Source organism: Podarcis melisellensis (assembly GCF_964234715.1).
Source record: "Podarcis melisellensis genome assembly, chromosome: Z".
Classification (NCBI taxonomy): domain Eukaryota; kingdom Metazoa; phylum Chordata; class Lepidosauria; order Squamata; family Lacertidae; genus Podarcis; species Podarcis melisellensis.
In genome coordinates, this window is record NC_138547.1 from 32862420 (window position 1) to 32885704 (window position 23285).

General features: G+C 43.6%; 1 protein-coding gene and 1 long non-coding RNA gene across 10 annotated transcripts in view; one reads left to right on the forward strand and one right to left on the reverse strand.

Annotated features, from left to right (window-relative positions):
- Positions 1-23285, forward strand: part of NOX1 (NADPH oxidase 1) — a 40747-nt gene that overhangs the window by 4157 nt on the left and 13305 nt on the right. For 3 of the 9 annotated variants that reach the window (XM_081897626.1, XM_081897628.1, XM_081897629.1), the window contains 9 exons: positions 3619-3746; positions 9007-9153; positions 13475-13570; positions 15053-15163; positions 16183-16267; positions 18047-18189; positions 18931-19112; positions 19880-20015; positions 20622-20714. In XM_081897626.1, the coding sequence (XP_081753752.1) occupies positions 9109-9153; positions 13475-13570; positions 15053-15163; positions 16183-16267; positions 18047-18189; positions 18931-19112; positions 19880-20015; positions 20622-20714 (891 nt within the window). In that variant the 5' untranslated portion in view covers positions 3619-3746; positions 9007-9108. Of the gene's footprint in view, positions 1-3618; positions 3747-8877; positions 9154-13474; positions 13571-15052; positions 15164-16182; positions 16268-18046; positions 18190-18930; positions 19113-19879; positions 20016-20621; positions 20715-23285 lie in introns of those variants that run through there. The other 6 variants (XM_081897625.1, XM_081897630.1, XM_081897627.1 and 3 more) reach the window with 5 other exon arrangements.
- On the reverse strand, positions 10128-11073 carry LOC309362190. The gene is made up of 3 exons (XR_014164858.1): positions 10991-11073; positions 10693-10811; positions 10128-10314 (listed from the first exon to the last, which is right to left on the reverse strand). It is a non-coding gene; the product is annotated as an uncharacterized lncRNA (long non-coding RNA).

Below are 23285 nucleotides of genomic sequence, written 5' to 3' on the forward strand. Positions count from 1 at the left end.
TGTCAAAGGCTGCTGACAGGTCTAAAAGAATCAGCAGCCCCAACCCGCCGCGATCCAGCTGCCTACAGAGATCATCTCTTAGGGCAACCAGAGCTGTCTCGGTCCCATGACCAGAGCAGAAGCCGGATTGGAATGGATCCAGAGCCAATGTTTCATCCAGAAACCCACCAAGCTGTTCAGAGACCGCTCTCTCAATCACCTTACCCAGGAATGGAAGATTCGAAACCGGGCGGTAATTAATTAATTAAATTGGAAAATAAACCACAAAACATTCCACAGCTAAACAGAACTACCATATAACATACATTCAGGGAAGAAAAACCACCTAAATAGTAGGAGAACAACAATCAAGAATCTAACAGTAAACAAGCCAAACTTAAATATAATTATGAAACAATGGACTATAAAGAACTAAAACAGATGGCAAAGGAAGGGGGCGGGGGGGGGGAGAAAGAAAAAAGAAAAAGGGTTCTTGTAGCAGACAAAGTTCTTGTAGCATCACGCGCCAGCTTGAGTCTACTCAAATGATCTGCCAACCTGGACAACCAGGCAACATCGGGGATGGGCAAAACAAGGAGGGGCAGGCTCAGTAAATAACCCTGTTTGATGTCGATGCCGTGCCCGATGGTCTCAGGGGGCCCTCCCCTTGCTGTTGCGCTAGCACTTGTAGTGGCAGAGAAAGTGTTTCTCTTGGCATCAGGAGTCCTCAGGTTTCCCCCACAGGTGGTATTCTCAGGGCCATGGGATGATACCTCCGGGGAGGGGGGGAGCCTCCATTACATCATCCTTCTCCATGCCAGGGTGGGAGCCACAAGTGTTGCTACCTCCAGGACTGACCGTCCTCCAGCTGCCACCTGGGTGGGTTCAATCTTGGGTGTCTTGAGACCTGAGAGGTTCAGAATTGGCCTCATCCTAAGCTCCAGCTGCCACCTGAAGAACGGATGTCGACTCATCCCCAGGTGGAAGGCCCTCACCACAAAGGCCCCTGAGAGCCTTGGCCTCACGTAAGTTCTGTTGGTTACCTCCTCTGCTACAGCCAGCTGCCAGCCCTGTGGCTTAAGAGTCTCTGGCATCTTGAGGGTGGGACCCCCCCCCCCGGCTTCCCTAGGTGCCTTTCAGTTGAGTAATATATCTTGGCCCAGGCTCCATGCCAACCATTTAATCAGTCTGTTTCAGTTAGGAGTACAGTGGTACCTCGGGTTACATGCGCTTCAGGTTACATACGCTTCATGTTACAGACTCCACTAACCCAGAAATAGTACCTCGGGTTAAGAACTTTGCTTCAGGATGAGAACAGAAATTGTGCAGTGGCGGTGCAGTGGCAGCGGGAGGCCCCATTAGCTAAAGTGGTGCTTCAGGTTAAGAACAGTTTCAGGTTAAGAACAGACCTCCAGAAGGAATTAAGTTCTTAACCCGAGGTACCACTGTACTGCTGGCATGCAGGACTGTTGGATTCACAACTGGGAATATAGAAGCAAGGCATACAGCACAGTTGGATTCACAAGCTAAGAAGGTAGAGGCAAGCCCAAATGGAACACTCTTGTAACATAGCATCTTCGGTAGCAATAACCTTTCTCCACCTCCCTTAGTTCATTTAAAACACCGAGTCAAAGCCTGTGTTCAGAGTCAGTTCGGAAAAAAGTTCAGAAGATTAATTAAAATTGTTTAGAGTTACGAGTCCTTGGAATAGGCTGGGCGGCAGCTGTTAAGCTGTTCGACTTTGTTAGATCTAATTTATGGTGTCAGCTTCACAAGTTCTCTGATATAAGACCCCAGGTTACCAAACACATAAAACATACTGTACTTTCGATAAGAAGAGGGTTTGAAAGTTACAAAATTAAAAAGTTAAAAAAGTTAAAAGGAGTAGGAGCCCCCAACATACAATAGAGGAGAGCTCTAACAAGCGCGTGTAATCTAGCGTACCATCTGGATCCAGTACTCCAAGGAGAATTAGTAGTAAATTCCCTTCCTTCTCTCTCGCTCGCTCTCTCCTCCTTGTTAGTTAATGACACTTTTGACCCTTGAAAACACACACATAAAAATGCTGAATTCCCCTCTGCTCTCATTAAAACCTGAAGCTAGTATTCAGGCACTAATTTGAATAGATTGATCACAGAGATTTATCTCTGAACTTCCTGGTAGCGGCAAACCTTTTAAAAGTAACAAAAATTGTGCTGTGTTCCTATGCATGCCTCAGAAGTAACTCATCATAATCAAGTATAAGCCAGGTTTTCCCAGTCAAGCCCAGATTGGTGTAATATGCTCAAATCATCTTGCCTCAGTGAGCATCCGGGTTCTGCACCTGCTGAAGCTTCTGAACTGTTCTCAGAGGCAGCCCCACATATAATGCATTGCAGTAATCCAACCTAGAGGTTATAGAAAATAGGAAGAGTATAAAGAAAGTGTACAGTTGTACCTTGGAAGACGAACAGAATCCGTTCCGGAAGTCTATTCAACTTCCAAAATGTTCAGAAACCAAAGTGTGGCTTCTGATGCAGGAAGCTCCTGCAGCCAATCATAAGCCATGGGAGCCCTGTCGGATGTTTGACTTTCAAAAATAGAGTCGCAAACCGGAACATTCACTTCTGGGTTTGCAGCATTTGGGAGCCAAAACATTCAAGAACTAAGCTGTTCGAAAACCAAGGTACAACTGCATTAGATAATTTCACAGAGCAGAAGGATATCAATGGCTATTAGCCATGATGACTATGCTCTGCCTCCATGACCGTAGGCAGTAATGGTTCTGGATTCCAATTTATGGGAATCACAGGTGGGGAGAGCACTATTGTACTCAGGTTCTGTTTGTGGGCTTCCCATGGGCATCTTGGTGGCCACTGGGGAACAGGAGGCTGAACTACATAGGCCATGTGCCTATGTAGTTTCTTTTGACGTTCTTACATTTTTGGGGGGTTACAAAACTGTATCACAAAATTAGAAGTATTGAGTTCCAAAGGATAACTGTGTTGCATTTTGCTTATTAGTCCAGGATGTATAAACTAGGTTGGTTTGCAGAACCAAAGAAATCTGCCCTCCACCCCTAGTACCTATATTTTAGAGAGATTAGATAGATGATAGATAGAGAGATAGATAGATAGATGATAGATAGATAGATAGATAGATAGATAGATGATAGATAGATAGATAGATATAGATGATAGATAGATGATAGATAGATAGATAGATAGATGATAGATAGATAGATAGATAGATAGATAGAGATAGATAGATAGATAGATAGATAGATAGATAGATAGATGTCAGCACCCGGGGCAAGGCAAGTAATTTGTACCCCCTAACCCGTGGATTTGCGCCCCCTAACCCCCAGATGTTGCGTCCGGTGCGGCCGGCCCCCCCTGCACCCCCCACACTACGCCACTGTAGATAGATAGATAGATAGATAGATAGATAGATAGATAGATAGATATAGATGATGGTAGATAGATAGATGATAGATAGATAGAGATAGATGATAGATAGATAGATGATAGATGATAGATAGATAGATAGATAGATAGATAGATGATAGATAGATGAGATGATAGATAGATAGATAGATAGATAGATGATAGATAGATAGATATGTATGTATGCTGATCAGCATCCTTTTGCTTTCCCCAGTAGGGGAAGGGAGACTGAAAACTACTACTCAGCTCAAAATCCCTGACTACAGTTCTTCCCACTTCCGTCATAATTCTCCAGTTCAAACAGACCCTTCTGTGAAAGCAAGAAGTGGCTCTGCTGTGAAGGTGATTGATATAGTCTATACCAGGGGTCAGCAACCTAAGGACCATGGGGGTTGTTTAACCAGCCCATGGACCCCTGCCGCCCACTCGGTCGGCTCCTGTGCACCGCACTAAATCAGCACAGAGCACAGAGGGGACTGCCTTCCACGACGCTGACCAGCTTCCCATTGGCTGCAGGAAGCTCCTGCTGCCAATGGAAACCTGCACATGCCTCCTCTGCGCCGGAAGGAGCGCAGGAAATAGCGTTTGCGCATGCGTGTGCGCACTCCGGCCCACCGCGGCGTCTGCGGTACCGTGAACCGGCCCAAGCACCAAATACTTTGCCGACCCCGGTCTATACTTTTTTTTTAAAAAAGATTTTTATTGGTTTTTTACGCATACAAAAGACAATACAAAACAAAACACACACATCAAAAACATACAACAAAAATTTGACTTCCCCATGCCTTCCTTTCACCACATCCTTATTTTATCATTTTTTCAAGCAACCCTTCAGTCAATTTTTAATCAAGTCCCTTTTAAATTTACTTAAGATTTAACATTTACAGCTGTAATTCTTTGTTTCTCACCCCTTGACGTCTTATCAGTCCACAATTTTACAATAGTTTTTAAGATATATTTTAAATTTTCTCCAGTCCTCTTCCACTGTCTCTTTCCTCTGGTCACGAATTCTGCCGGTCATCTCTGCCAATCCCATGTATTCAGTCACCTTCGTCTGCCATTCTTCCAGAGAGGGTAGTTCTTGCATCTTCCAATACTTTGCCAACAGGATTCTTGCTGCCGTAGTTGCATACATAAAGAATGTCCTATCTTTCTTTGGTACCAATTGGCCGACCATGCCCAAGAGGAAAGCCTCCGGTTTCTTTACAAATGTCCACTTAAGGATTTTCTTAATTTCATTATAGATCATTTCCCAGTAGGCCTTAATCTTTGGGCAGGTCCACCAAAGATGGTAGAAAGTGCCTTCAGTCTCATTACACTTCCAACATTTATTATTGGGCAAATGGTAGATCTTTGCAAGCTTGACTGGGGTCATGTACCACCTATAGATCATTTTCATTATATTCTCTTTCAAGGCAGTACATGCCATAAATTAAATGCCGGTGGTCCATAACTGTTCCCAGTCAGCAAACATAATATCATGACCAATGTCCTGTGCCCATTTAATCATAGCTGATTTCACCGTTTCATCCTGTGTATTCCATTTCAGCAGCAAATTATACATTTTAGATAGATTCTTAGTATTGGGTTCTAGCAATTCTGTTTCTAACTTTGACCTCTCCTTCTGAAAGCCAAGTTTCCTGTCCTGCTTAAATGTCTCATTTATCTGACGATAATGTAACCAATCTCGAACTTTATGCTTTAGCTTCTCAAAACTTTGAAGCTTCAGCTTTTCACCATCTTGTTCTAAGATTTCACAGTATTTGGGCCAGTTAGAGTCCATGTTAAGTTTTTTCACTGCCTTTGCTTCCATTGGTGACAGCCACCTGGGGGTTTTACTTTCCAATAAATCCTTATATCTATTCCAAACATTATACAGTGCTTTCCTTACAATATGGTTTTTGAAACTTTTATAGACCTTTACCTTGTCATACCACAAATATGCATGCCAACCAAAACTATTGTCATATCCTTCCAAGTCCAAAATGTCTGTATCCTCCAGAAGTAGCCATTGCTTCAACCAGCAAAATGCTGCTGATTCGTAATAAAGTCTTAAGTCTGGCAGGGCAAAGCCCCCTCTATCTTTCGCATCGGTTAAAATCTTAAATTTTATCCTGGGCTTTTTGCCCTGCCAGACAAATTTAGATAAATTCTTCTGCCACTTCTTGAAGCAGTCCATTTTGTCTAGGATCTGCAACGTCTGGAACAAAAACAGCATTCTCGGCAATACATTCATCTTGATAACAGCAATTCGGCCTAACAAGGAAAGTTTCAGCCTAGACCATATATCTAGATCCTTTTTTACTTCTAACCAACATTTTTCATAATTATCTTTAAATAAGTTCACATTTTTGGATGTTAAATTTACCCCCAAGTATTTAACCTTTTTTGCTATTTCCAACTCAGTTTCACTTTGAAACCTATCTTTTTCTTCATTTGTTAAATTTTTTTCCAGCACCTTTGTTTTCTGTTTATTTAGTTTAAATCCTGCTACCTGGCCGAATATCTCAATTAATTCTAAGACTCTTTTGGTACTAGCTGACCCCGGTCTATACTTACCCTTCTATAGCTCAAGTTTTATTTTGCTTTTAATTGGGTATTTATAGGCAATATTTATAGGCAGCAGTGACCATGCTATTGCTGGGTGTAGCAATAAAATTTTTATATCCTTGTTCTATTTTTTAAAAACAAGTCATTCCCAAAGAACATTCGAGAAACACAGTATTCCTACTTTACCTGCTACATTAAACTTGTCACGTTAAAAGGCTGGTCTTCACTCATTAAAAGGGCAGACAAACATTGTAAAATTAAAATAAATCATGCCTGAATTTTTTATCACTACAAGAAATCTATACCCACCCAAAGTACACAGTAAAATATTCTAACCTCAATGTTTTGGAGTGCAAATGTATTGTGGAAGGCACCTCTGAAAGCTGAGAAGTAGCAGTTGTTTTGGAAGCTAAGTCCAGGGTTCAGTTTCTACACTCTTATTGACTAAGAAATATTTAAGAGATATTAGGATACTCAGAAATACAGGACGGCAGCTATTCATGCTTCTGATGTGGGACACACAAAGAGATGTAGACAGACATCAACAATATGATGTGAAACTCACATCTGCTCCAGACTAATGACTTAACTGCACTATACATTTAAAGCACCATTGTACCGCTTTAAACAGTCATTCCTCCAAATAATTCTTAAGGGTACTGAGCAGGGCTTTTTCCCCCAGCCAGAACTCACCAGAACTCAGTTCTGGCCCCTGTCAGGTGGGCGCCATTGTCATTATAAGAGAACAAGGGAGGAGTTCATGGTGAGTTCCAGCACCTCTTTTTCTAGAAAAATAGCACTGGTACTGAGACTTGTTAGGGGACCCCCTCCCCCAAAAGAATTACAGATCCCACAGTTCCCTTGTAAGAGGGATTGATTGTTAAGCCATTCTGTATTTTGTTGCATGGCATCCCAATCTCCAAGTGGTTCCAGACGTTTATCCAATCTAAGGGTTCACAGCATTAACATGAATTCCTAGTAAAGTCAGGCTAACTTCCTGGTCAGGTAATGGCCCTCTAAGTATAGGAATTCATAGGATCAAAGAATTGTAAAGTTGGGAGGGACCACGAGGGTAATCTAGTCCCAGTCCCTGCAATGCAGGAAACTTTTTGCCCAGCGTGGGGCTCAAACTCATGACCCTGAAATTAAGAGTCTCATGCTCTACCAACTGAACTAATGCCTGCTTGATCCAGGAATTAGAAGGAGGCTCAAGCGTACAGCCTATCCCCGCATCCCCTGCAACTCGTAACAACATTATAGCTCTGTCACAGGGTGCCTTAAATAGCTTGACTGCAAAGCTCTGGCTCGATCTAGACACGTCAAAGAAGCGATTCAGATAAGCGCGTTGTAAACTCATACAGGGAAATCTGGTTGGTAAAGATGGGACTGCACATTGCCATCTGGTGTCACAGTGTTATATCACATATACAACACATATACAGTGGTACCTCGGGTTACAGACGCTTCAGGTTACAGACTCCGCTAACCCAGAAACAGTACCTTGGGTTAAGAACTTTGCTTCCGGATGAGAACAGAAATCGTGTGGCTGCAGCGGGAGGCCCTATTAGCTAAAGTGGTACTTCAGGTTAAGAACAGTTTCAGGTTAAGAACGGACCTCCAGAACAAATTAAGTTCTTATCCCGAGGTACCACTGTAATACGCTTTTTCTTTACCAATCTATCTGAGTTCTCTGTTTGAAATAACTTCCTTACCCCATTTAAAGGAGGATGCTCCAAAGGGCAGTGTGTAAATCCCCAGAGAGGATACCAGATGTTGGGCAGCTGGGTACCCACAACCATGTCAAATTTGGCCTGTGAAGTGGATCCTGATAATGATATGGTTTGTGGAACCAAACAGCTTCCCCACCCCTATGTTGCATTACAAACTGAATGATCCCTGCTGTTGCTATGCCAGCATCCTGCCCATGATAACACAGGGTCATGATAACACAAGGTCCAGGCTGACATTATTTTGTAGAAGGGACTCAAGGACATACTGGAACTTCAAGTTTGTGCATTTGATGTGGATTAAAGTGCTGCTGCTCTAACACAACAAATCCATTATGAACCACCTTCACCCCATAGTTTTTGCTATTAGAAAAATGATGAGCAAATGCATTAAAAGGTGTGGGAAGAACGAACAATGAAAAGGAAGATGTTTAAACACCCCACAACCAAGATCAGGATGAATGTTCATTGCCATAACCAAATCAGAATGAATGCTCAATAAAGGCTGTTGACTACCAAACAAATCAGGATGAATGTGAATAAACAGTGTCACACCCACACCATACATTTAAAACACTCTTATACCACTTTAAATGGAATTGTTAGAAGACCCATTAGCAAACTACAGTTCCCGGGATTATTTGGGGAAAGCCATGACAGTTAAAGTGGCATGAGAGTGCTTTAAATGTCAGGTGTGGATGTGATATCACAAGTCTGGAGGAGCCCTTTATTAGAAGGATTTATGTTTCTAAGTTGCTTTGAGAAGTTACTGTGGTTGGGCCTGAAAAGCTATATGTGTGCCGCACCCCATAGTCACCTTTGACAGGACTTAACCATCTAGGGGGTCCTTTACATTTACCTTTGCTGTGGTTAGAAAGTAGACTAAAAAGGATATACCAAGAGCTCTGGCCAAAAGTTTCAATACAAACTTTTGAAACTTTTGGCCAGAGCTCTTGGTATATCCTTTTTAGTGGTTAGAAAGTACACTATATTGTTTTCATGAAAGAAACACTTAGAAGTACTCAAATTATTTCATAGAAAGTGTTTATCTATAATGAATCTATAATCAACTCATCTTGATTATTCTGAACAAGAACTTACCAGAACTGACTGAAGTGGGTGAGAAATAATTTTTGTAGCAGAGAGAGAGAGAGAGAGAGAGAGAGAGAGAGAGAGAGAGAGAGAGAACACAACCATTTCCTTTTAAAAGGCTGAGCAGGGGAAAACCCAACAATACTCATGGGCTTGGCTTAGGACATCACATCCCTGCCCAGTTCATAAAATCAATGAAGCAGGTGAAAAGAAGCAAATTTTCTATTTCCCAGAAGGAGACTCTACAGGTAGAAGGACTCCTGAGAACAGTTCCAGAAAAGGAAGCCCTGCCAGGATCACAGGCGTGCCTGATAAGAGACATCGCAGACTCTCTGATGGGGAACTGGGCCGTCAACCATTGGTTTTCAGCTCTTGTGATTGTAAGTAACTCTTGTTAAGTTCTAAAGGGATAGATTTGAGAAGCAAGGAAGATTCCAGACTCTGGGAATTGTAACTCTGTGAGGGGAAGAGAGGTCTCCAAATAACTCTCAGTACCCCTAACAAACTACAGTCCCCATGATGGTTTAAAGTGGTATGATGCTGTTTTACATCTTATAGTGCAGATGGGGCCTAAGTTTTAGGTATGTGCTTGAATCGCTCCTACTAAATAATGAAAGTCTGAGGTACCTTAATAGGACTTCAGTCTGATCTCGCAGAGCCCTCCTTAGGTATTTTAAGGAAATTTTACAGTTGTGGTGCTACTATTGAGAAGGCACCTGCTCCCAGTTAAGCATGCAGGGTATCTTTTGATATTTACTAACATAATATGTATGCAGTGCTTTTTTTCTGGGGAGACGCAGGGGTATGCATACCCCTAAACATTTTGTGAATCTAAATTTGGCCTCATTGAGGGGCAGTATTTCAATATGAGTAGGAAAATGAGAGTACAGTACTCCTAAACTTTTTTAAAAAAGAAAAAAAGCACTGTATGTATGTAAAAGGGATGTGTTTTTTGTTTCTGTGCAATTAGGAGGATGCCCTAGAACAGTGATCTTCTATGTTCCGGGATGGATCATTTTTTCTGAAAGATAACTGGATTTATGTACTCCCTCTCCATGTATGCTTATAAATACATGCCCAAATACGAGCTGAAGCTAACACTTCATGCATCTGATGAAGTGGAATCTAGACTGGGGATGGAAGGATCTGTCAATTTCATTTCTCACAAATTCTTTTTTTTTCCCAATCTTATATTCAGTTCCCCATATTTCTGCAGCAATTTGTGACTTTCTTTTTTTTAAAAAAATCTTCATCATTTTTGAGTGAATTACTCCCAATAAATGGATTTTTAACACAGTTTTAACTGAAGTACACATTTATGCAAGTAATTTCTTCGAATATAATGCAATTTTGTAAACATTGTTAGTTGGAAAACCGTACTGCGAATTTGGATTTGTGCAAATTTTGAAGATGGCTGTGTTTCAGTTCTTACAACTGTTTAGTCTAATTTTTTTTGTTTATTATTCATTAATTCATTAATTTTAATTATTACATTTGTATCTTGTCCTTCTTTCGGAAGGAGTCCAGAGGGGCAAGCATTTCTGCAACAACAAGAAAAACAAACAAAGTTAATAAAAACAAATTTAGAATATCTTAAAAACCTGTCAAAAACATTCAAAAAACATCTAAAGCAAGTTGAAGGACAGATGCAACTAAATCATGTGTCAGCAGGGTTGAGTGATGGAAGGCAGTGGTGGTGCCTGCCCAGTGTCAATATTATTTATTTTATTTCATAGAACCATAGAATTGTAGAGTTGGGAGGGACCTCAAGGCTCATCTAATTCAGTCCCCAGCAATGCAGGAATCTGAACTAGCTCATACATGACAGATGGCCTAGCCAACCTCTGCTTAAAGACCTCCAAGGAAGAAGAGCCCACAACCTCTCTTGGGATTCTGCTCCACTGTTAAACAACTCTTACTGTCAGAAAGTTCTTCTTGATGTTCATGCAACCTGAAGCCATTGGTTTGGATCAGGGGTCAGCAGCCTTTTTCAGCCATGGGCTGGTCCACCATCCCTCAGACCATGTGGTAGACCGGACTATGTTTTGAAGAAAAAAAATGAACGAATTCCTATGCCCCGCAAATAACCCAGAGATGCATTTTAAATAAAAGGACACATTCTACCCATGTAAAAACACGATGATTCCCAAACCATCCCTGGGCCAGAATGAGAAGGCGATTGGGCCGCATCCAGCCCACAGGGCATAGGTTGCCTACCCCTCGTTTGGATCCTACCCTCCAGAGCAGGAGAAAAAAAGCTTGTTCCCTCTTCCATGGGACAGCCTGTTTGATACTTGAAGATGGCTTGAAGAAGAGCTTACCCAGCTCCTTCAACCGCTCCTCAAAAGGCTTGGTTTCCAGATCCTTGATCATCTTGGTCACCCTCCTCTGCACACATTCCAGCTTGTCAATATCCTTCTTAAATCTTGTCTTCCCCCCAGAACCCGGAACTTGAGGCAGTTCACATAAATCAACACAAATACAGATAAACCACATGTTGCTTAAAGCACAAACAGTACAATGTTACTGTTGAAAATGGAATGCAACAGTGTAAATTACAGGCCTATTAAATTGCGGATAGTTATGGCAAACAAACACAAACAGTGCAACACATTATTAAAACCCTTTTCTTAAAAGCAATTGGTTCCTCATAGTCTGCTGGAATAAAGGAGTCTAAACTTGCCAGCTGAAGGACAACAAGGAAGGAGCCAGTCCATCCTCTTTGGGAAGCGAGTTCCAAAACCTGGGAGCAGCCACCAAGAAGGCCATCTCCCACATCGATTGGCGTGGAGTTCCAAAATACAAGTGTTGTCACAAGCAATGAGTCCTTTGCCTACAATGATAAAATAAAATCAATATTTACCAAAACAAAGAGAGAGAAAGTATAAAACCTGTTCAAAACCTCCATAACATCCTAACTTCCTCATACTTTATGGTGCAGGAATGTTCAGGAGCCAGTTGCAAAGTTGACTCAGAAGAACAAATTTGCTCTTCCTCCCTGCCAAGGCTGCTGCTTCTGTGCACACTGAGTGACATTTGCTGGCTGTGGGAACGCAGCTAATGGCCTGAGCAGTAGCTCCAGAGCTTGCTGGTGCCTGCGGCTGTTTCCAGCCGTTGCTCTTAATGGAATCTGGATCAGTTCCTAAGTAGTTTGAACCGGAAAGGCAGTTCAAATATCTGATATGGTCAAACAGAGAAGTTGTAAGTAGTTGACATATTAAGTCTGTATCTGACTGATCAGAAATTGATAAGAGACACATAGCGTCATGAGCACAAACAATGACGGATGAGCAATAAAAAGATCAGTCTCAGCAGTGGGGCAGTTAGCTAATTTTAGACTCTGAACATAAATGGTTTTTATGGGACTCTCTCTTTATAGATGGCAATTGCTTCATTTGCTTTATAGCTGACCCTGCTATATTTGAGCTCCCTCCTGAGCATTCTGCTGGATGGGCCTCTGCCCCAGAGTTGTGCAGCGGAGGGTGAACTGTTCCTGGATATTTCAGGAACTGAACCCAGAACCTTCTGTATGCAAGGTACATAGGAGCCAACTCTTGGGAGCTGTGGGGGATTTGCCCCCCTAAAATATTTGAGGGGGCTAAGCCCCCACAAAATTGATGGGCATTCCCATTCAAATAGTGTGTATTCATTGTGCCATGTGATTTATGTATTTATAAGAAATGATCTTAACTGATATCCTAAGAAGCATGACATGGATTTGATTATTTTCTGCTTGCAATTCTGCTGTAGGCTCACTTCTGGAGATGAAGCCAATCGCTTCTTTTTCTTAGACATTTTCACAGAAATGCAGCTGCTACTATTTTCAGCTGTAAATCAGGAAACTCAGCATCCTTCCAAGATTAGGGCGTTTGAACTCCTCTCCTGCTGATAAGTACTTGGTAGATTGAGTCGAGCTGGAGCTAATTAAGGCTTTCTCCGGGACTTTCCAGGACTTTCTTTAAAACTTTTAGTTTTAGTTTATCGCTCGGTATCTTAGTTATTTTAAACTACCAAGCAATAAACTAAAACTAGTAAAAATTAATAAAAAGATGATAAAACTAGTAAAAACTAATAAAAACTAATAAAAACCTCACAACTAACGCAGAGCTCAAATCAGTGCTTCCTCTAACGACGGCATCTTGGCTCCTCCTCCTGATAGTCAGGATCATGCCACTTTTAATCTAGCGGATGAATGGCCTCCTGTCTCCATTACCAAAGTTATAAGTTTAATCGACCAGATGAAACTAGGAAAGGCCCTGATGCCATTCCATCTGAATTGATCAAAGCCAAGTCAGAGTGGTGGGCTCCGATACTAGCGAAACTTTTCACTATGATAGATAGATATTGTATTATGCCTAACTCATGGCAGCAATCTATAATTATTCCGATCTTTAAAGAGGGTGATAAAAAGCTGCCTTCCAACTATCGGCCAATAAGCCGCTAAGTACATGTGGCTCCACAAAGAACATCTCTATGTGGCCTTCCTAGATATTAAGGCTGCTTTTGACACTGTTGGCAGGGGGCTGTTATGGACCAAATTGGAGACAATGGGCCTAGAACCCAGATTACTCTACTGGTGACAGTCCTTGGTGACAGTCATGGGGCTAAAACCTTTGCCCATTCCCCCAACTCCCCCAATATTCTAAAGTGTATTGGGTTTAGTAAGCCAACTCAACTATGTTTTCTCCTTCTGTGTTCTAGGCTGCTTGGCTGGGAGTAAACATTTCCCTCTTTGTGGTTTATTTCTTGACCTTTGACAGAGGTGAAAAGTACTTCTACACCCGCCAGATCCTTGGGGTGAGCATCATCTCCTCAATTTCTGATTGCCTCTGCTCTTAGTAGATGAAAAATCTTGGCAAAGGATAGCAAGATATGCTTGTTTCAAAATCGTAATTCATTGACAGGATTAATACCCTGCATATTGTTAATTAATATAGCATATGAATCATTGGGCTGTTAGGGCAGAAGGTAAGGAGCCTCAAAAGTAGGTGGAACCTGAGCCAATGGGAGTCAGAGTCAACTAATCCTAGTTTTGACCCCCCCCCATCATTCTGGCTGAGGAGCAACACCTGAGACTGAGGGTCAGGAAGAGGAAGTTGTTGGTAGTACAACCCCTTGGAAGTTGGAAGTCAGGCATGTGGGGGCTGGTTGGGAGTTGGATAGCACCACATTTGCCCTAATTGGACCAGCTTCTACCGATGCAAAATAAGCCTTGCAATTGGCCATTGGGGATAATAAACTACCTAAATTACAAATGATGGCAATCATTACCAACTACAGTGGTACCTGGGGTTACAGACACTTCAGGTTACAGACTCCACTAACCCAGAAATAGTACTTTGGGCTAAGAACTTTACTTCAGAATGAGAACAGAAATCGTGCGGCGGCAGCACGGCGGCAGCAGGAAGCCTCATTAGCTAAAGTGGTACCTCAGGTTAAGAACAGTTTCAGGTTAAGAACGGACCTCTGGAACGAATTAAGTTCTTAACCAGAGCTACCACTGTAGTTAGCTCTTGTGCACAGGCTGAGAGCATGGTGTGAGGAGTAGGCAGGTAGAGGAGGAAAAGTGGCACAGGTACATGGGAGGAAAAGACAACTGAAGGCATGCAGTGTGATTTGCATAGAGCAGGTCATATGTCATATGCCCTTGAACAATTTTCTACTTTCCCCCATGCCCCGCCCAGCATATTCTACCTATCAATTTCAGTTTCTCATTTTCCAAATCTTAAGCTCAGCTCTTCTAGGGTTGCCATATTGTTGAGCTTTTTAAAAAACAACAACAACCAGGAACACAAAATTTTGATTGATGTATGGCAGCCCTCAGCTCTTCACAATTTTGCATTGTTTGTAAATTTCAAGTATTTTTTAAAAGTTCTCTTTAATTAGCATCTTCGTTCAAATTTCTCTGGATATAAACCTGTTTTTGCAAATTTCCCAAATGCAATGCATTTTTCTATGTATATTTTCACTCATGTGCTGTTAAGGCACACTTTCCCCTAATAGGCACACATTACCAATTATTTTATTGGAGAACTGTAGTGCAAAATTCAGACAAGTGAGAGAGTGGAAAGATGCCTGTGTTAAGGTTTGCATACTGTTTCAGGAAGTACAAACTGGGGAGTTTCGCATTAAATTGCGAACCGAACCAAATTTCTGGGGGCCCCCTCCATCCCTACACTAGAGGCAGCTGCCTCTCTTTACCCGGAGTATAAAACAGTTACAAGTTTGTAGTAAAAGAACCCAACACCCTTTTGCAGCTTCTCCTCTTTTTATTTGTAGTCTGCCCTGCCTTGGGCACGTGCTTCGGCCAAATGCCTCAACTTCAACAGCATGCTGATCCTGCTTCCTGTTTGCCGGAACCTTCTCTCCTTTCTGAGGGGCAGCTGTTGGGTGAGCAAGAAATTGATCTCAATTGCACCTCCAATTTGTTGCTTATAATTTATTTATTCAATTTCTATACTGCCCTTCATCTGAGGATCACAAGGCGGTTTACAATATAAAAATATAGAGGCCACATTCATACCTTACATTTATAACCAACAGCTCCCAGGATGATTTTTTTTTTTGGGGGGGAGGTCATAACTGTTTAAAGAGGCATCACAGTGGTGTTAATGTATGGTGTGAATGTGGTCAAGGAGGCTGTCTTTCCAGCTAGGTTTCCTTCGTCCAGTTTTCATCATCCAAGGAAATCATGGTGTTTGGGACCTCTGGGCTGTTTATCAATATCTGTTGTGTTAATGGACAGGTGAGTTTTAAGGCTGTGCAAAAAGAGGAACCCAACACAATAGTTGTGGCTTGCAGAAAACCATTGTGCAACAGATAGCTCAGCCCCACAATCTACTTATGGGTTCTCTTGGGGGGAAAACGTTCTGCTGGTGCAAAACATTTCACTGGCGAAACAAGTGCACAGCTAAGTGATGCTAACACAGCGGTACAATGGATACAAAACTCTGTGTATTTCTCATACTGTGTCATTAGAATGGAAGAAGCCCTTTAAATCTTGGGAGAGAGGCAGAATATAAATACATGAAACAACAACAACTACTACAACAACAACAATCCAAACCATTTCCTCCAGCCCCCTTTGCTGATCAGCCCCATGTCGTCGTCATCGTCATGTTACAATAGTAACAATAATCCGAATAATTTCTTCCATTCCCTTCTGCTGATCAGCTGCATATCACAGGGAGTCCTGTTTGCAAAGGAGCAATTTCCTGTTAAGCTCCTGATTCCTGCTTTGAAATTGCTTTGTAGTCACATATCATGTCAGATGTGGGGCAGATGAGCATTGCTTGGGTGATCCTTTGGGTGAAGTTGGGGCCAATGCTGGGGTGCCCACCCTGTGTTATACCCACATTGAATTTTACACCCCAGTCCGCTAGCTGGCCTTTATTTTTGTTTCCATTCAGTGTTGCAGACGCACCATGAGGAAACAACTAGATCACAACTTGACCTTCCACAAGCTGGTGGCCTACATGATTGCCCTCCACACAGGTAAAATGACTTCTGTTCTAGAGAAATCAAAAGGGCCCAACATTCGTTTTCATGAGTACAATAAGTACTGTAAGGCACCCCACAAATGTCCAGTGATAAACACTGATGTCACCAATGGAACTAAAATGAACTGGGGTAGGAGGAAATACACTGCCAAACTAGAGCATTTATATTGTGCTTCAAATTTATTCCCAACTAAGGGTTCTGTTGAGCTCACAGTTTATGTTTGTAATGGATTGGGTAGGTTAATACTCATAACATTTTGCTAAGAACATTTTTAATACGAAAAAAGTGTCTTCAAAATAACAATTTCAAAAGCATTTAACTATTTTTTTTTATATTTAAAAAATGGGTGCAGAATGGTAGGGGCAGAAGTCAGGGTGGTCAACAGTAGCTGGAGCCAAGGGCAATGTCTAATTCTAAGTTTGGCCACATCCTCCTTCCTGTTGAGTTCTGCAGGGACAAGACTGAGGGTGGATCTAGACACAGGGGGTGGGGTGGGGGAAGCTATAAATAAGTCAGGAATTAGATTGTTATAACAAAAGAAAGAAATCTCTATGGAAAACCTTGTTTTAAAATTTCCTGCTCTATGGCGCCATCTGGTGATGCATGTTTATAGCACATTCAAATCACCATATTTACTAACGTAGCTGAATCCTGAGACTGGAAAGGAGGAAGTGGAAAACCAGTGCCTATTGACAAATTTCTGCAAGGAATTTTCACTAGCATGACATAACTTTAGTACATTGTTCTCACCAATATGTGTATTGTTATGTACATGTTTGGGTTGGAGAACTGCATCACACAACGCAGAGAAGTACACATTTCAAAGTATAGTTGCATTCTTCTTCTTCTTCAAATTAGATACTGTAGATTCCGGCATATAAGACGACTTTTTAACCCCGGAAAATCCTCTAAAAAGTTGGGGGTCGTCTTATACACCAGGTATGGGTTTGCTGGGCAGTGGCAGTGGGCGACGGGCTCCGTGCCGGGAGGAAGCTGCCCAGCGATGCTAATCTGGCTTCGCTGAGCAGCTTCCTCTCGGCGCGGAGCGGAGCCCACCGCCCACTGCTGCAGCTGCCAATTTGGGGAGTTGTCTTATATGCCCAGTCGCCTAATATGTCGGAATCTACAGTACTGTCCTTCATCAAAAGATTCTCAGGGTGGTTCACAGAATAAAATGCAAGATAAAACACAAGTTATAAAACCAAAGGAGCAAAATAATAACGCCCCTTCCCTACAGATACATTTAAATGGCTGTAGGATATTAATCCGCCAAAGGCCTTTCTGAAGAGGAATATTTTCACCTTGCATCTGAAGATGTATAATGAAGGTGCCAGGAAAGCCTCCCTGGGAGAGCATTCCACGGATGGGGAGCCACTGCAGAGAAGGCCCTGTTCTTGTGTTGCTACCCTTGTGGAGGAGGCACATGAAGAAGGGCCTCAGAGGATGATCATTGAGTCTGGGATGGTTTTTATGTGGAGAGGCAGATCCATGATTTCAGTTTGCTCACTGGTTCAGGAAGTTCATATTAGGTAGGTTCGTATAAAAATGCAAACTGAATCACTTTCTCCCCCATCCCTACATGGGAATGTGCATGCATGGAAACATACACACTGAGTCAGCAATGGCAGATAGCTACGTGCATTTAACCCCAATTACTGGTAGTATAGAAAGAGAACATCAGTATAGAAATAGCCCCTTTGCTGGTGTCAGCATATTGTATAATTTGGCTGTCTACAAGGACGCAGTTCAGGTTTTTCTTGCCCTCTCTTCCAGCGGTTCACATCATTGCTCACCTGCTCAACTTTGAGTGGTACAACCGTGCCAAGCAAGCAACAGACGGAGACCTGGCCTCCACCCTCTCTCACTTACATGAGGACGATGGGTTGTGGCTAAACCCCATCCATTCAAACACTACGGTTGGTGCTTCACAAGCTTTGCTCAATAAGCATCATTGAAGTTCTGAAAGGGAAAGTTGCTGGTGCTTCAAGCCTTGCTGAAATCTTCCTTTCCTTTTGACTGTAAGCAATAACTTGTCAGTGTTATGCATTTTGTTCTATTTAGAGCCTACTGGTGATTAGTTTTCATCTGGGTGTTATTAGTTCGTTGGTGTTATTTTTAAGGAGAATTTCAGTGGTGCGCTTGTATGTTCTGGGTTACTAGGATGTGTGATATAGCCCTTATGAAGAAGACACCCCACTCAGCCTTGCTTGGACCAATCATCATCTCTCAACCTAACCTAACTCTTATTATTATTATTATTAAGCGGCTTCCAACAGAGTATTAAAAAAACCGATACATTAAAATGTCTTCTAAAAGTCAAATATTTGTATGTCTGTTTGACATCTGATGGGAGAGTATTCCACAGGGTAGGCACCACTACTGAGAAGGGCCTCTGCCTGGTTCCCTGTAACTTCACTTCTTGCAATGAGGGAACCCACCAGAGGCCTCAGAGCTGGACCTCAGTGTCTGGGCTGAACGATGGGGATGGAGATGCTCCGTCATGTATACAGCTATCTTTCAGTGTCAAGGACCATGTACACCACCTTGAGCTCCTGGGAGAAAAGGTGGTATATAAATATCATAATTAAACCTTGTCTGTAAGCCAGAGCTTTTATCAAGCACAACTTTACATGTCATAATCTGGCTTTCATCTGCAGACACCCTTGTATGTGGCATTCACCACCATTCCTGGTCTAACTGGTGTGATCATCACCTTGTCCTTCATCCTTATGGTCACTTCTTCTATGGAGTTCATCCGCAGAAACTACTTTGAGGTCTTCTGGTACACCCATCATCTCTTTGTTATCTACTTTCTGGGCCTCGTCATCCATGGCATTGCGTAAGCCACTTCCGCAATTGTGGGGTAGGCTAGCTAGGATAGCTAGGAGTGGGCGAATCTAACCATTTCATGTTCCTCTTTTCCCTAAGAGGAATGTTAAGCTCTCTACAAATCAAAAGCAGTATTTGTGTGTCTCTGTGTGTGTGTCTTAAGTAGTCTTCCTGAAAATCCATTAGTTTTTTAGTGCGAATTTCTCCTAACATGCACATCTTGTTGTGTTGTTTTGCCTAATATACACTTTTTTTTGCGAAACAATTTATCCACATATGGTGCATTTGAATGTTATTTTCACTAATACGTGTTTCTATGTGCACACTTCCCCACTGCTGATTTAAAGCAAAGAGCAACCTTTTTGCAACCCACACCTTACAACTGAAAACCAAACACAATATGAGCTGAAAGAGTCTATTGGAAAGGTTCGCTTAGCTCACATGGCCTGTATGAGCAAACCTCCTTTTCCACTACAGTGGCACCTTGGGTTACATACGCTTCAGGTTACATACGCTTCAGGTTACAGACTCTGCTAACCCAGAAATAGTCCTTCAGGTTAAGAACTTTGCTTCAGGATAAGAACACAATTGTGCTCCAGCGGCGCAGCGGCAGCAGGAGGCCCCATTGGCTAAAGTGGTGCTTCAGGTTAAGAAGAGTTTCAGGTTAAGAACAGACCTCTGGAACGAATTAAGTACTTAACCGGAGGTACCACTGTACTGGGCTTTTGTTCCTTTCTTTCACATTTGCAGTTTTGATGGTTCTGTTCTTTTTTCCAGAGGTCTTGTTCGTGGGCAGACAGACAAAAGCTTGGAGGAGAGCAATCCTAAACTCTGTGCTCGGCGGTATACAGAGTGGGCTCAAGGCAACAGCACTCATTGCAAAGTGCCTGAGTTTCAGGGTCTTCCTGCTGAGGTAAAAATGACATACCGTATTTTTCGCCCTATAGGACGCACTTCCCCCCCTCCAAAAATGAAGGGGAAATGTGTGTGCGTCGTATGGGGTGAATGCAGGCTTTCGCTGAAGCCTGGAGAGCAAGAGGGGTCAGTGTGCACCGATCCCTCTCGCTCTCCAGGCTTCAGGAAGCTGTCTGCAAGCCTTGGGAGCCCGTGGGAGTTCCCACCGGGCTCCCTAGGCTTGCAGAGAACTGCCTGCAGCGCGCCCCAGGCTTTGGGCTTCACGCAGCTCTGCACAAGCCGTGGGAGCCCGGCGCGACTTCACACTGGGCTCCCACGGCTTGCAGAGAACTGCCTGCATCCCTGCGGATAGCAGCCTGTTCTGGGGGCTGGGGTCGGGGGAAGCTCGGGCTTCCCCCGCCCCAGCCCCGCGCTTGGGGGAGAAATATATTTTTTTTTCTTTATTCCCCCCCCCAAAAAAAACTAGGTGCGCCCTATGGGGCGAAAAATACGGTACAACATGAGGAAAGCACTGAAGTGATGAAGGTGGAAGGTTTCACAAGTGGGAAAATGCTGGATCCGCAATTAAACTGTCCATTCTAACGTGGATGTTGTTTCTTTAAAGTCCTGGAAGTGGGTGTTGGCCCCGATAATTCTCTATGCCTTTGAGAGAGCCTTGAGGATTTGGCGTTCCTGCCAGAAGGTGGTTGTTGTAAAGGTAAGCATCTCTGCTTTCTTCTTCTTCTTGGCTTTGAGTTGGATACATACGACACATTAAGTGTGCCTCAAGATGGAAGCACACCATACAACTGAAAGCACCCCCAAAGAATCATGGGAACTGTTGTTTGTTAAGGTGGTCGGGAATTGTAGCTCTGTGAGAGGTAAACTACAGCAGTTCCCAGGATTCTCTGGGGGAAGTCATCTGTTTTAAACATTCATCAAATGTGTTTTAAATATGTGGTGTGGATCTGCCCTCAGCTAGAGCTCAAGGAAATCAAGACAAGTTCTTCGTGTCAGTGGTAAATTGAGGGCACTTTCAGACTGCTGGTGTTCTCAAGTGGGATTCAATCGTATACTGGTTCAGCTTGTGAATCAAGGCCCCGCTCCCCACTTGGTGATGAAATAAGATACATGGACACAAGTATTTGGGTTAATGGGCTAAAAAAGGCCACAACTTTATTGGTTACAGAATGTGAGTGGTATTGGCTTAGGCATTGGATCCGAACAGACTATACTTGACTCCTGCCCGCTCTGCAGGGAGTCATGCAAGGGTTAACAACCTGTAGGGGGAGCTTGTTGATGCAAATCAACTGGAAGCTTTCCCCTAGAGCAGCCTTTCTCCACCTGTGGGTCCCCAGATGTTGTTGAACTACAACTCCCATCACCCCTAGCTAGCAAGGCCAGAGCTCAGGGATGATGGGAGATGTAGTCCAACAACATCTGGGGACCCACAGGTTGAGAACCGCTGCCCTAGAGTCACCGGAGGGTCATGCCATGGCCCTAGCCACCACCTGGGCATTGGACAGGAACCACAACCGCCGGATTCCTTTAATGGAATACCCTTCAAGTGGAGGGGTGGGTGATGATCACAACCTCCCCTCCAAAACACAACGCATTTTCCAATGCCTAACCACCAAGTTGTGACGATTTGCTGTGAGGTAGGCAATAAACCAAGCGGCTAGTTCCAATCTGCCAAGTGGAAAAAATTCCTACCAGGCCCCTTGGACAACCAAGGCGACCAGCCGAAGTCCATAGCAAGGGAAGGAGTTGAAGCAAAACCTAGAGGGTGGGTGGGTGGGTTGGTAATCCGTGGAAGCCGGAAAAGCAAGGGAGAGCTCATGGGCCTGCGGCCGTTTAAATCCGGCTAAACCACGCCCCCCAGCCAGCCGGATTGGCTGGCTGAGGGGCATGACGCGGGCCCAGGGCTCCAGTGATGCAGGGGCATAGCCACGCCCCCCTGACTGCAGGAAGCGATTCCTGCTCACAACCCCCTCTGGGAAGAGGAAAGGCTTTGTGCAACTAAAGCTGATTTGGAACTGTTATACAGCAAACCTGCCCCCCCCCCCAATCAGACTCTTCATGATAAATCATGGGAAAATGCACTGGTAAGTATGGGAAAATCTTTGCTTGACACAATGTCATCCTACCACTCTGCAACCTGTTTACTGTTTACATCCTGATTTATTTGTTGGGGTACTAGACAACGTTAGCCATTTAACAAGCACACATTCTGATTTGTTTGCGGGGAAATTCTATGACGTTGTGCCACAGCAAGTTTTGTCCCCAAGTTTCCAGCGCATTTCCCTATCCTTTTCCTTATCACGGAATGTCTGGTCTTTTGGGGAAGTGGGCTTGTTGCGCAAGACACCTCACCACCACCGACTATAATGATGCAATATGAGTTTGCTAGAGTGTGATTGGAACTCCACCTGGAAACAGCGAGAGCCTGAAAGTGCTCCTGGCCTAATCAGATTGGGATGAAAGCTGACTAAAGCACAGCATCAAGTAGACACTGGACTTATGTGGGGCTCCTTCCGCCTCTTCAGATAACAGTACAGTGGATGCTCAGGTTGTGAACGTGATCCGTGCGGGATGCACGTTCACAACCCACAATCTTCAGGACACCAGCAGCGCGTTTGTGCACACGCAGGTTGTGATTCGGCGCTTCTGCGCATGCGCATAGCACGATGTAGTGCTTCTGCGCCTGCATGAACCCGAAACCCAGAAGTAGCCTGTTCTGGTACTGCCAGGTTTCGGCTGGTCCTTAACCCCAAAGAAATGCAACCTGAAGTGTCTGTAATCCAAGGTATGACTGTACTCCCCGCTCTGTTCAGGTGGGGGAATAGGAGGGGGGGCTTCCTGCTCATTCTGCTGGGTGGGGTTCTTGGCCTCTGTTCCGAAGTCCTGCATGGATGGGCCACTTCTTTCTGCCCTCTGAGGAAAAAGAACAAAATTTTGAAGAGATCAAGAATGAGAAATGTAATTCTAAGTGTGTGCACATGTCCGCAGCCAACCCTCCCATGAAGCAGCTGCCTTGGGTGGTGGTAGTGGAAGAAGTGTACTCACCCACCCTGCTAGCAGCCAAGGTAAGGGAGGCTTCAGTGGTGGCAGGGTGGTACAGCGTCTCGCTGCACAGCGTTGCTGCTGGTCTTCCTCGTCCCCCAGGAAAAACCTCCCTTTTGCTGAGTCTTGGTAAGAGATTAGTGTTCTAGGAAGCCCTTGAGGAGTTCTCTTGCAGCAGTGGTGGGGTATTTTGCCTCAGGCGACAATACATTCTTGGCTTCCACTA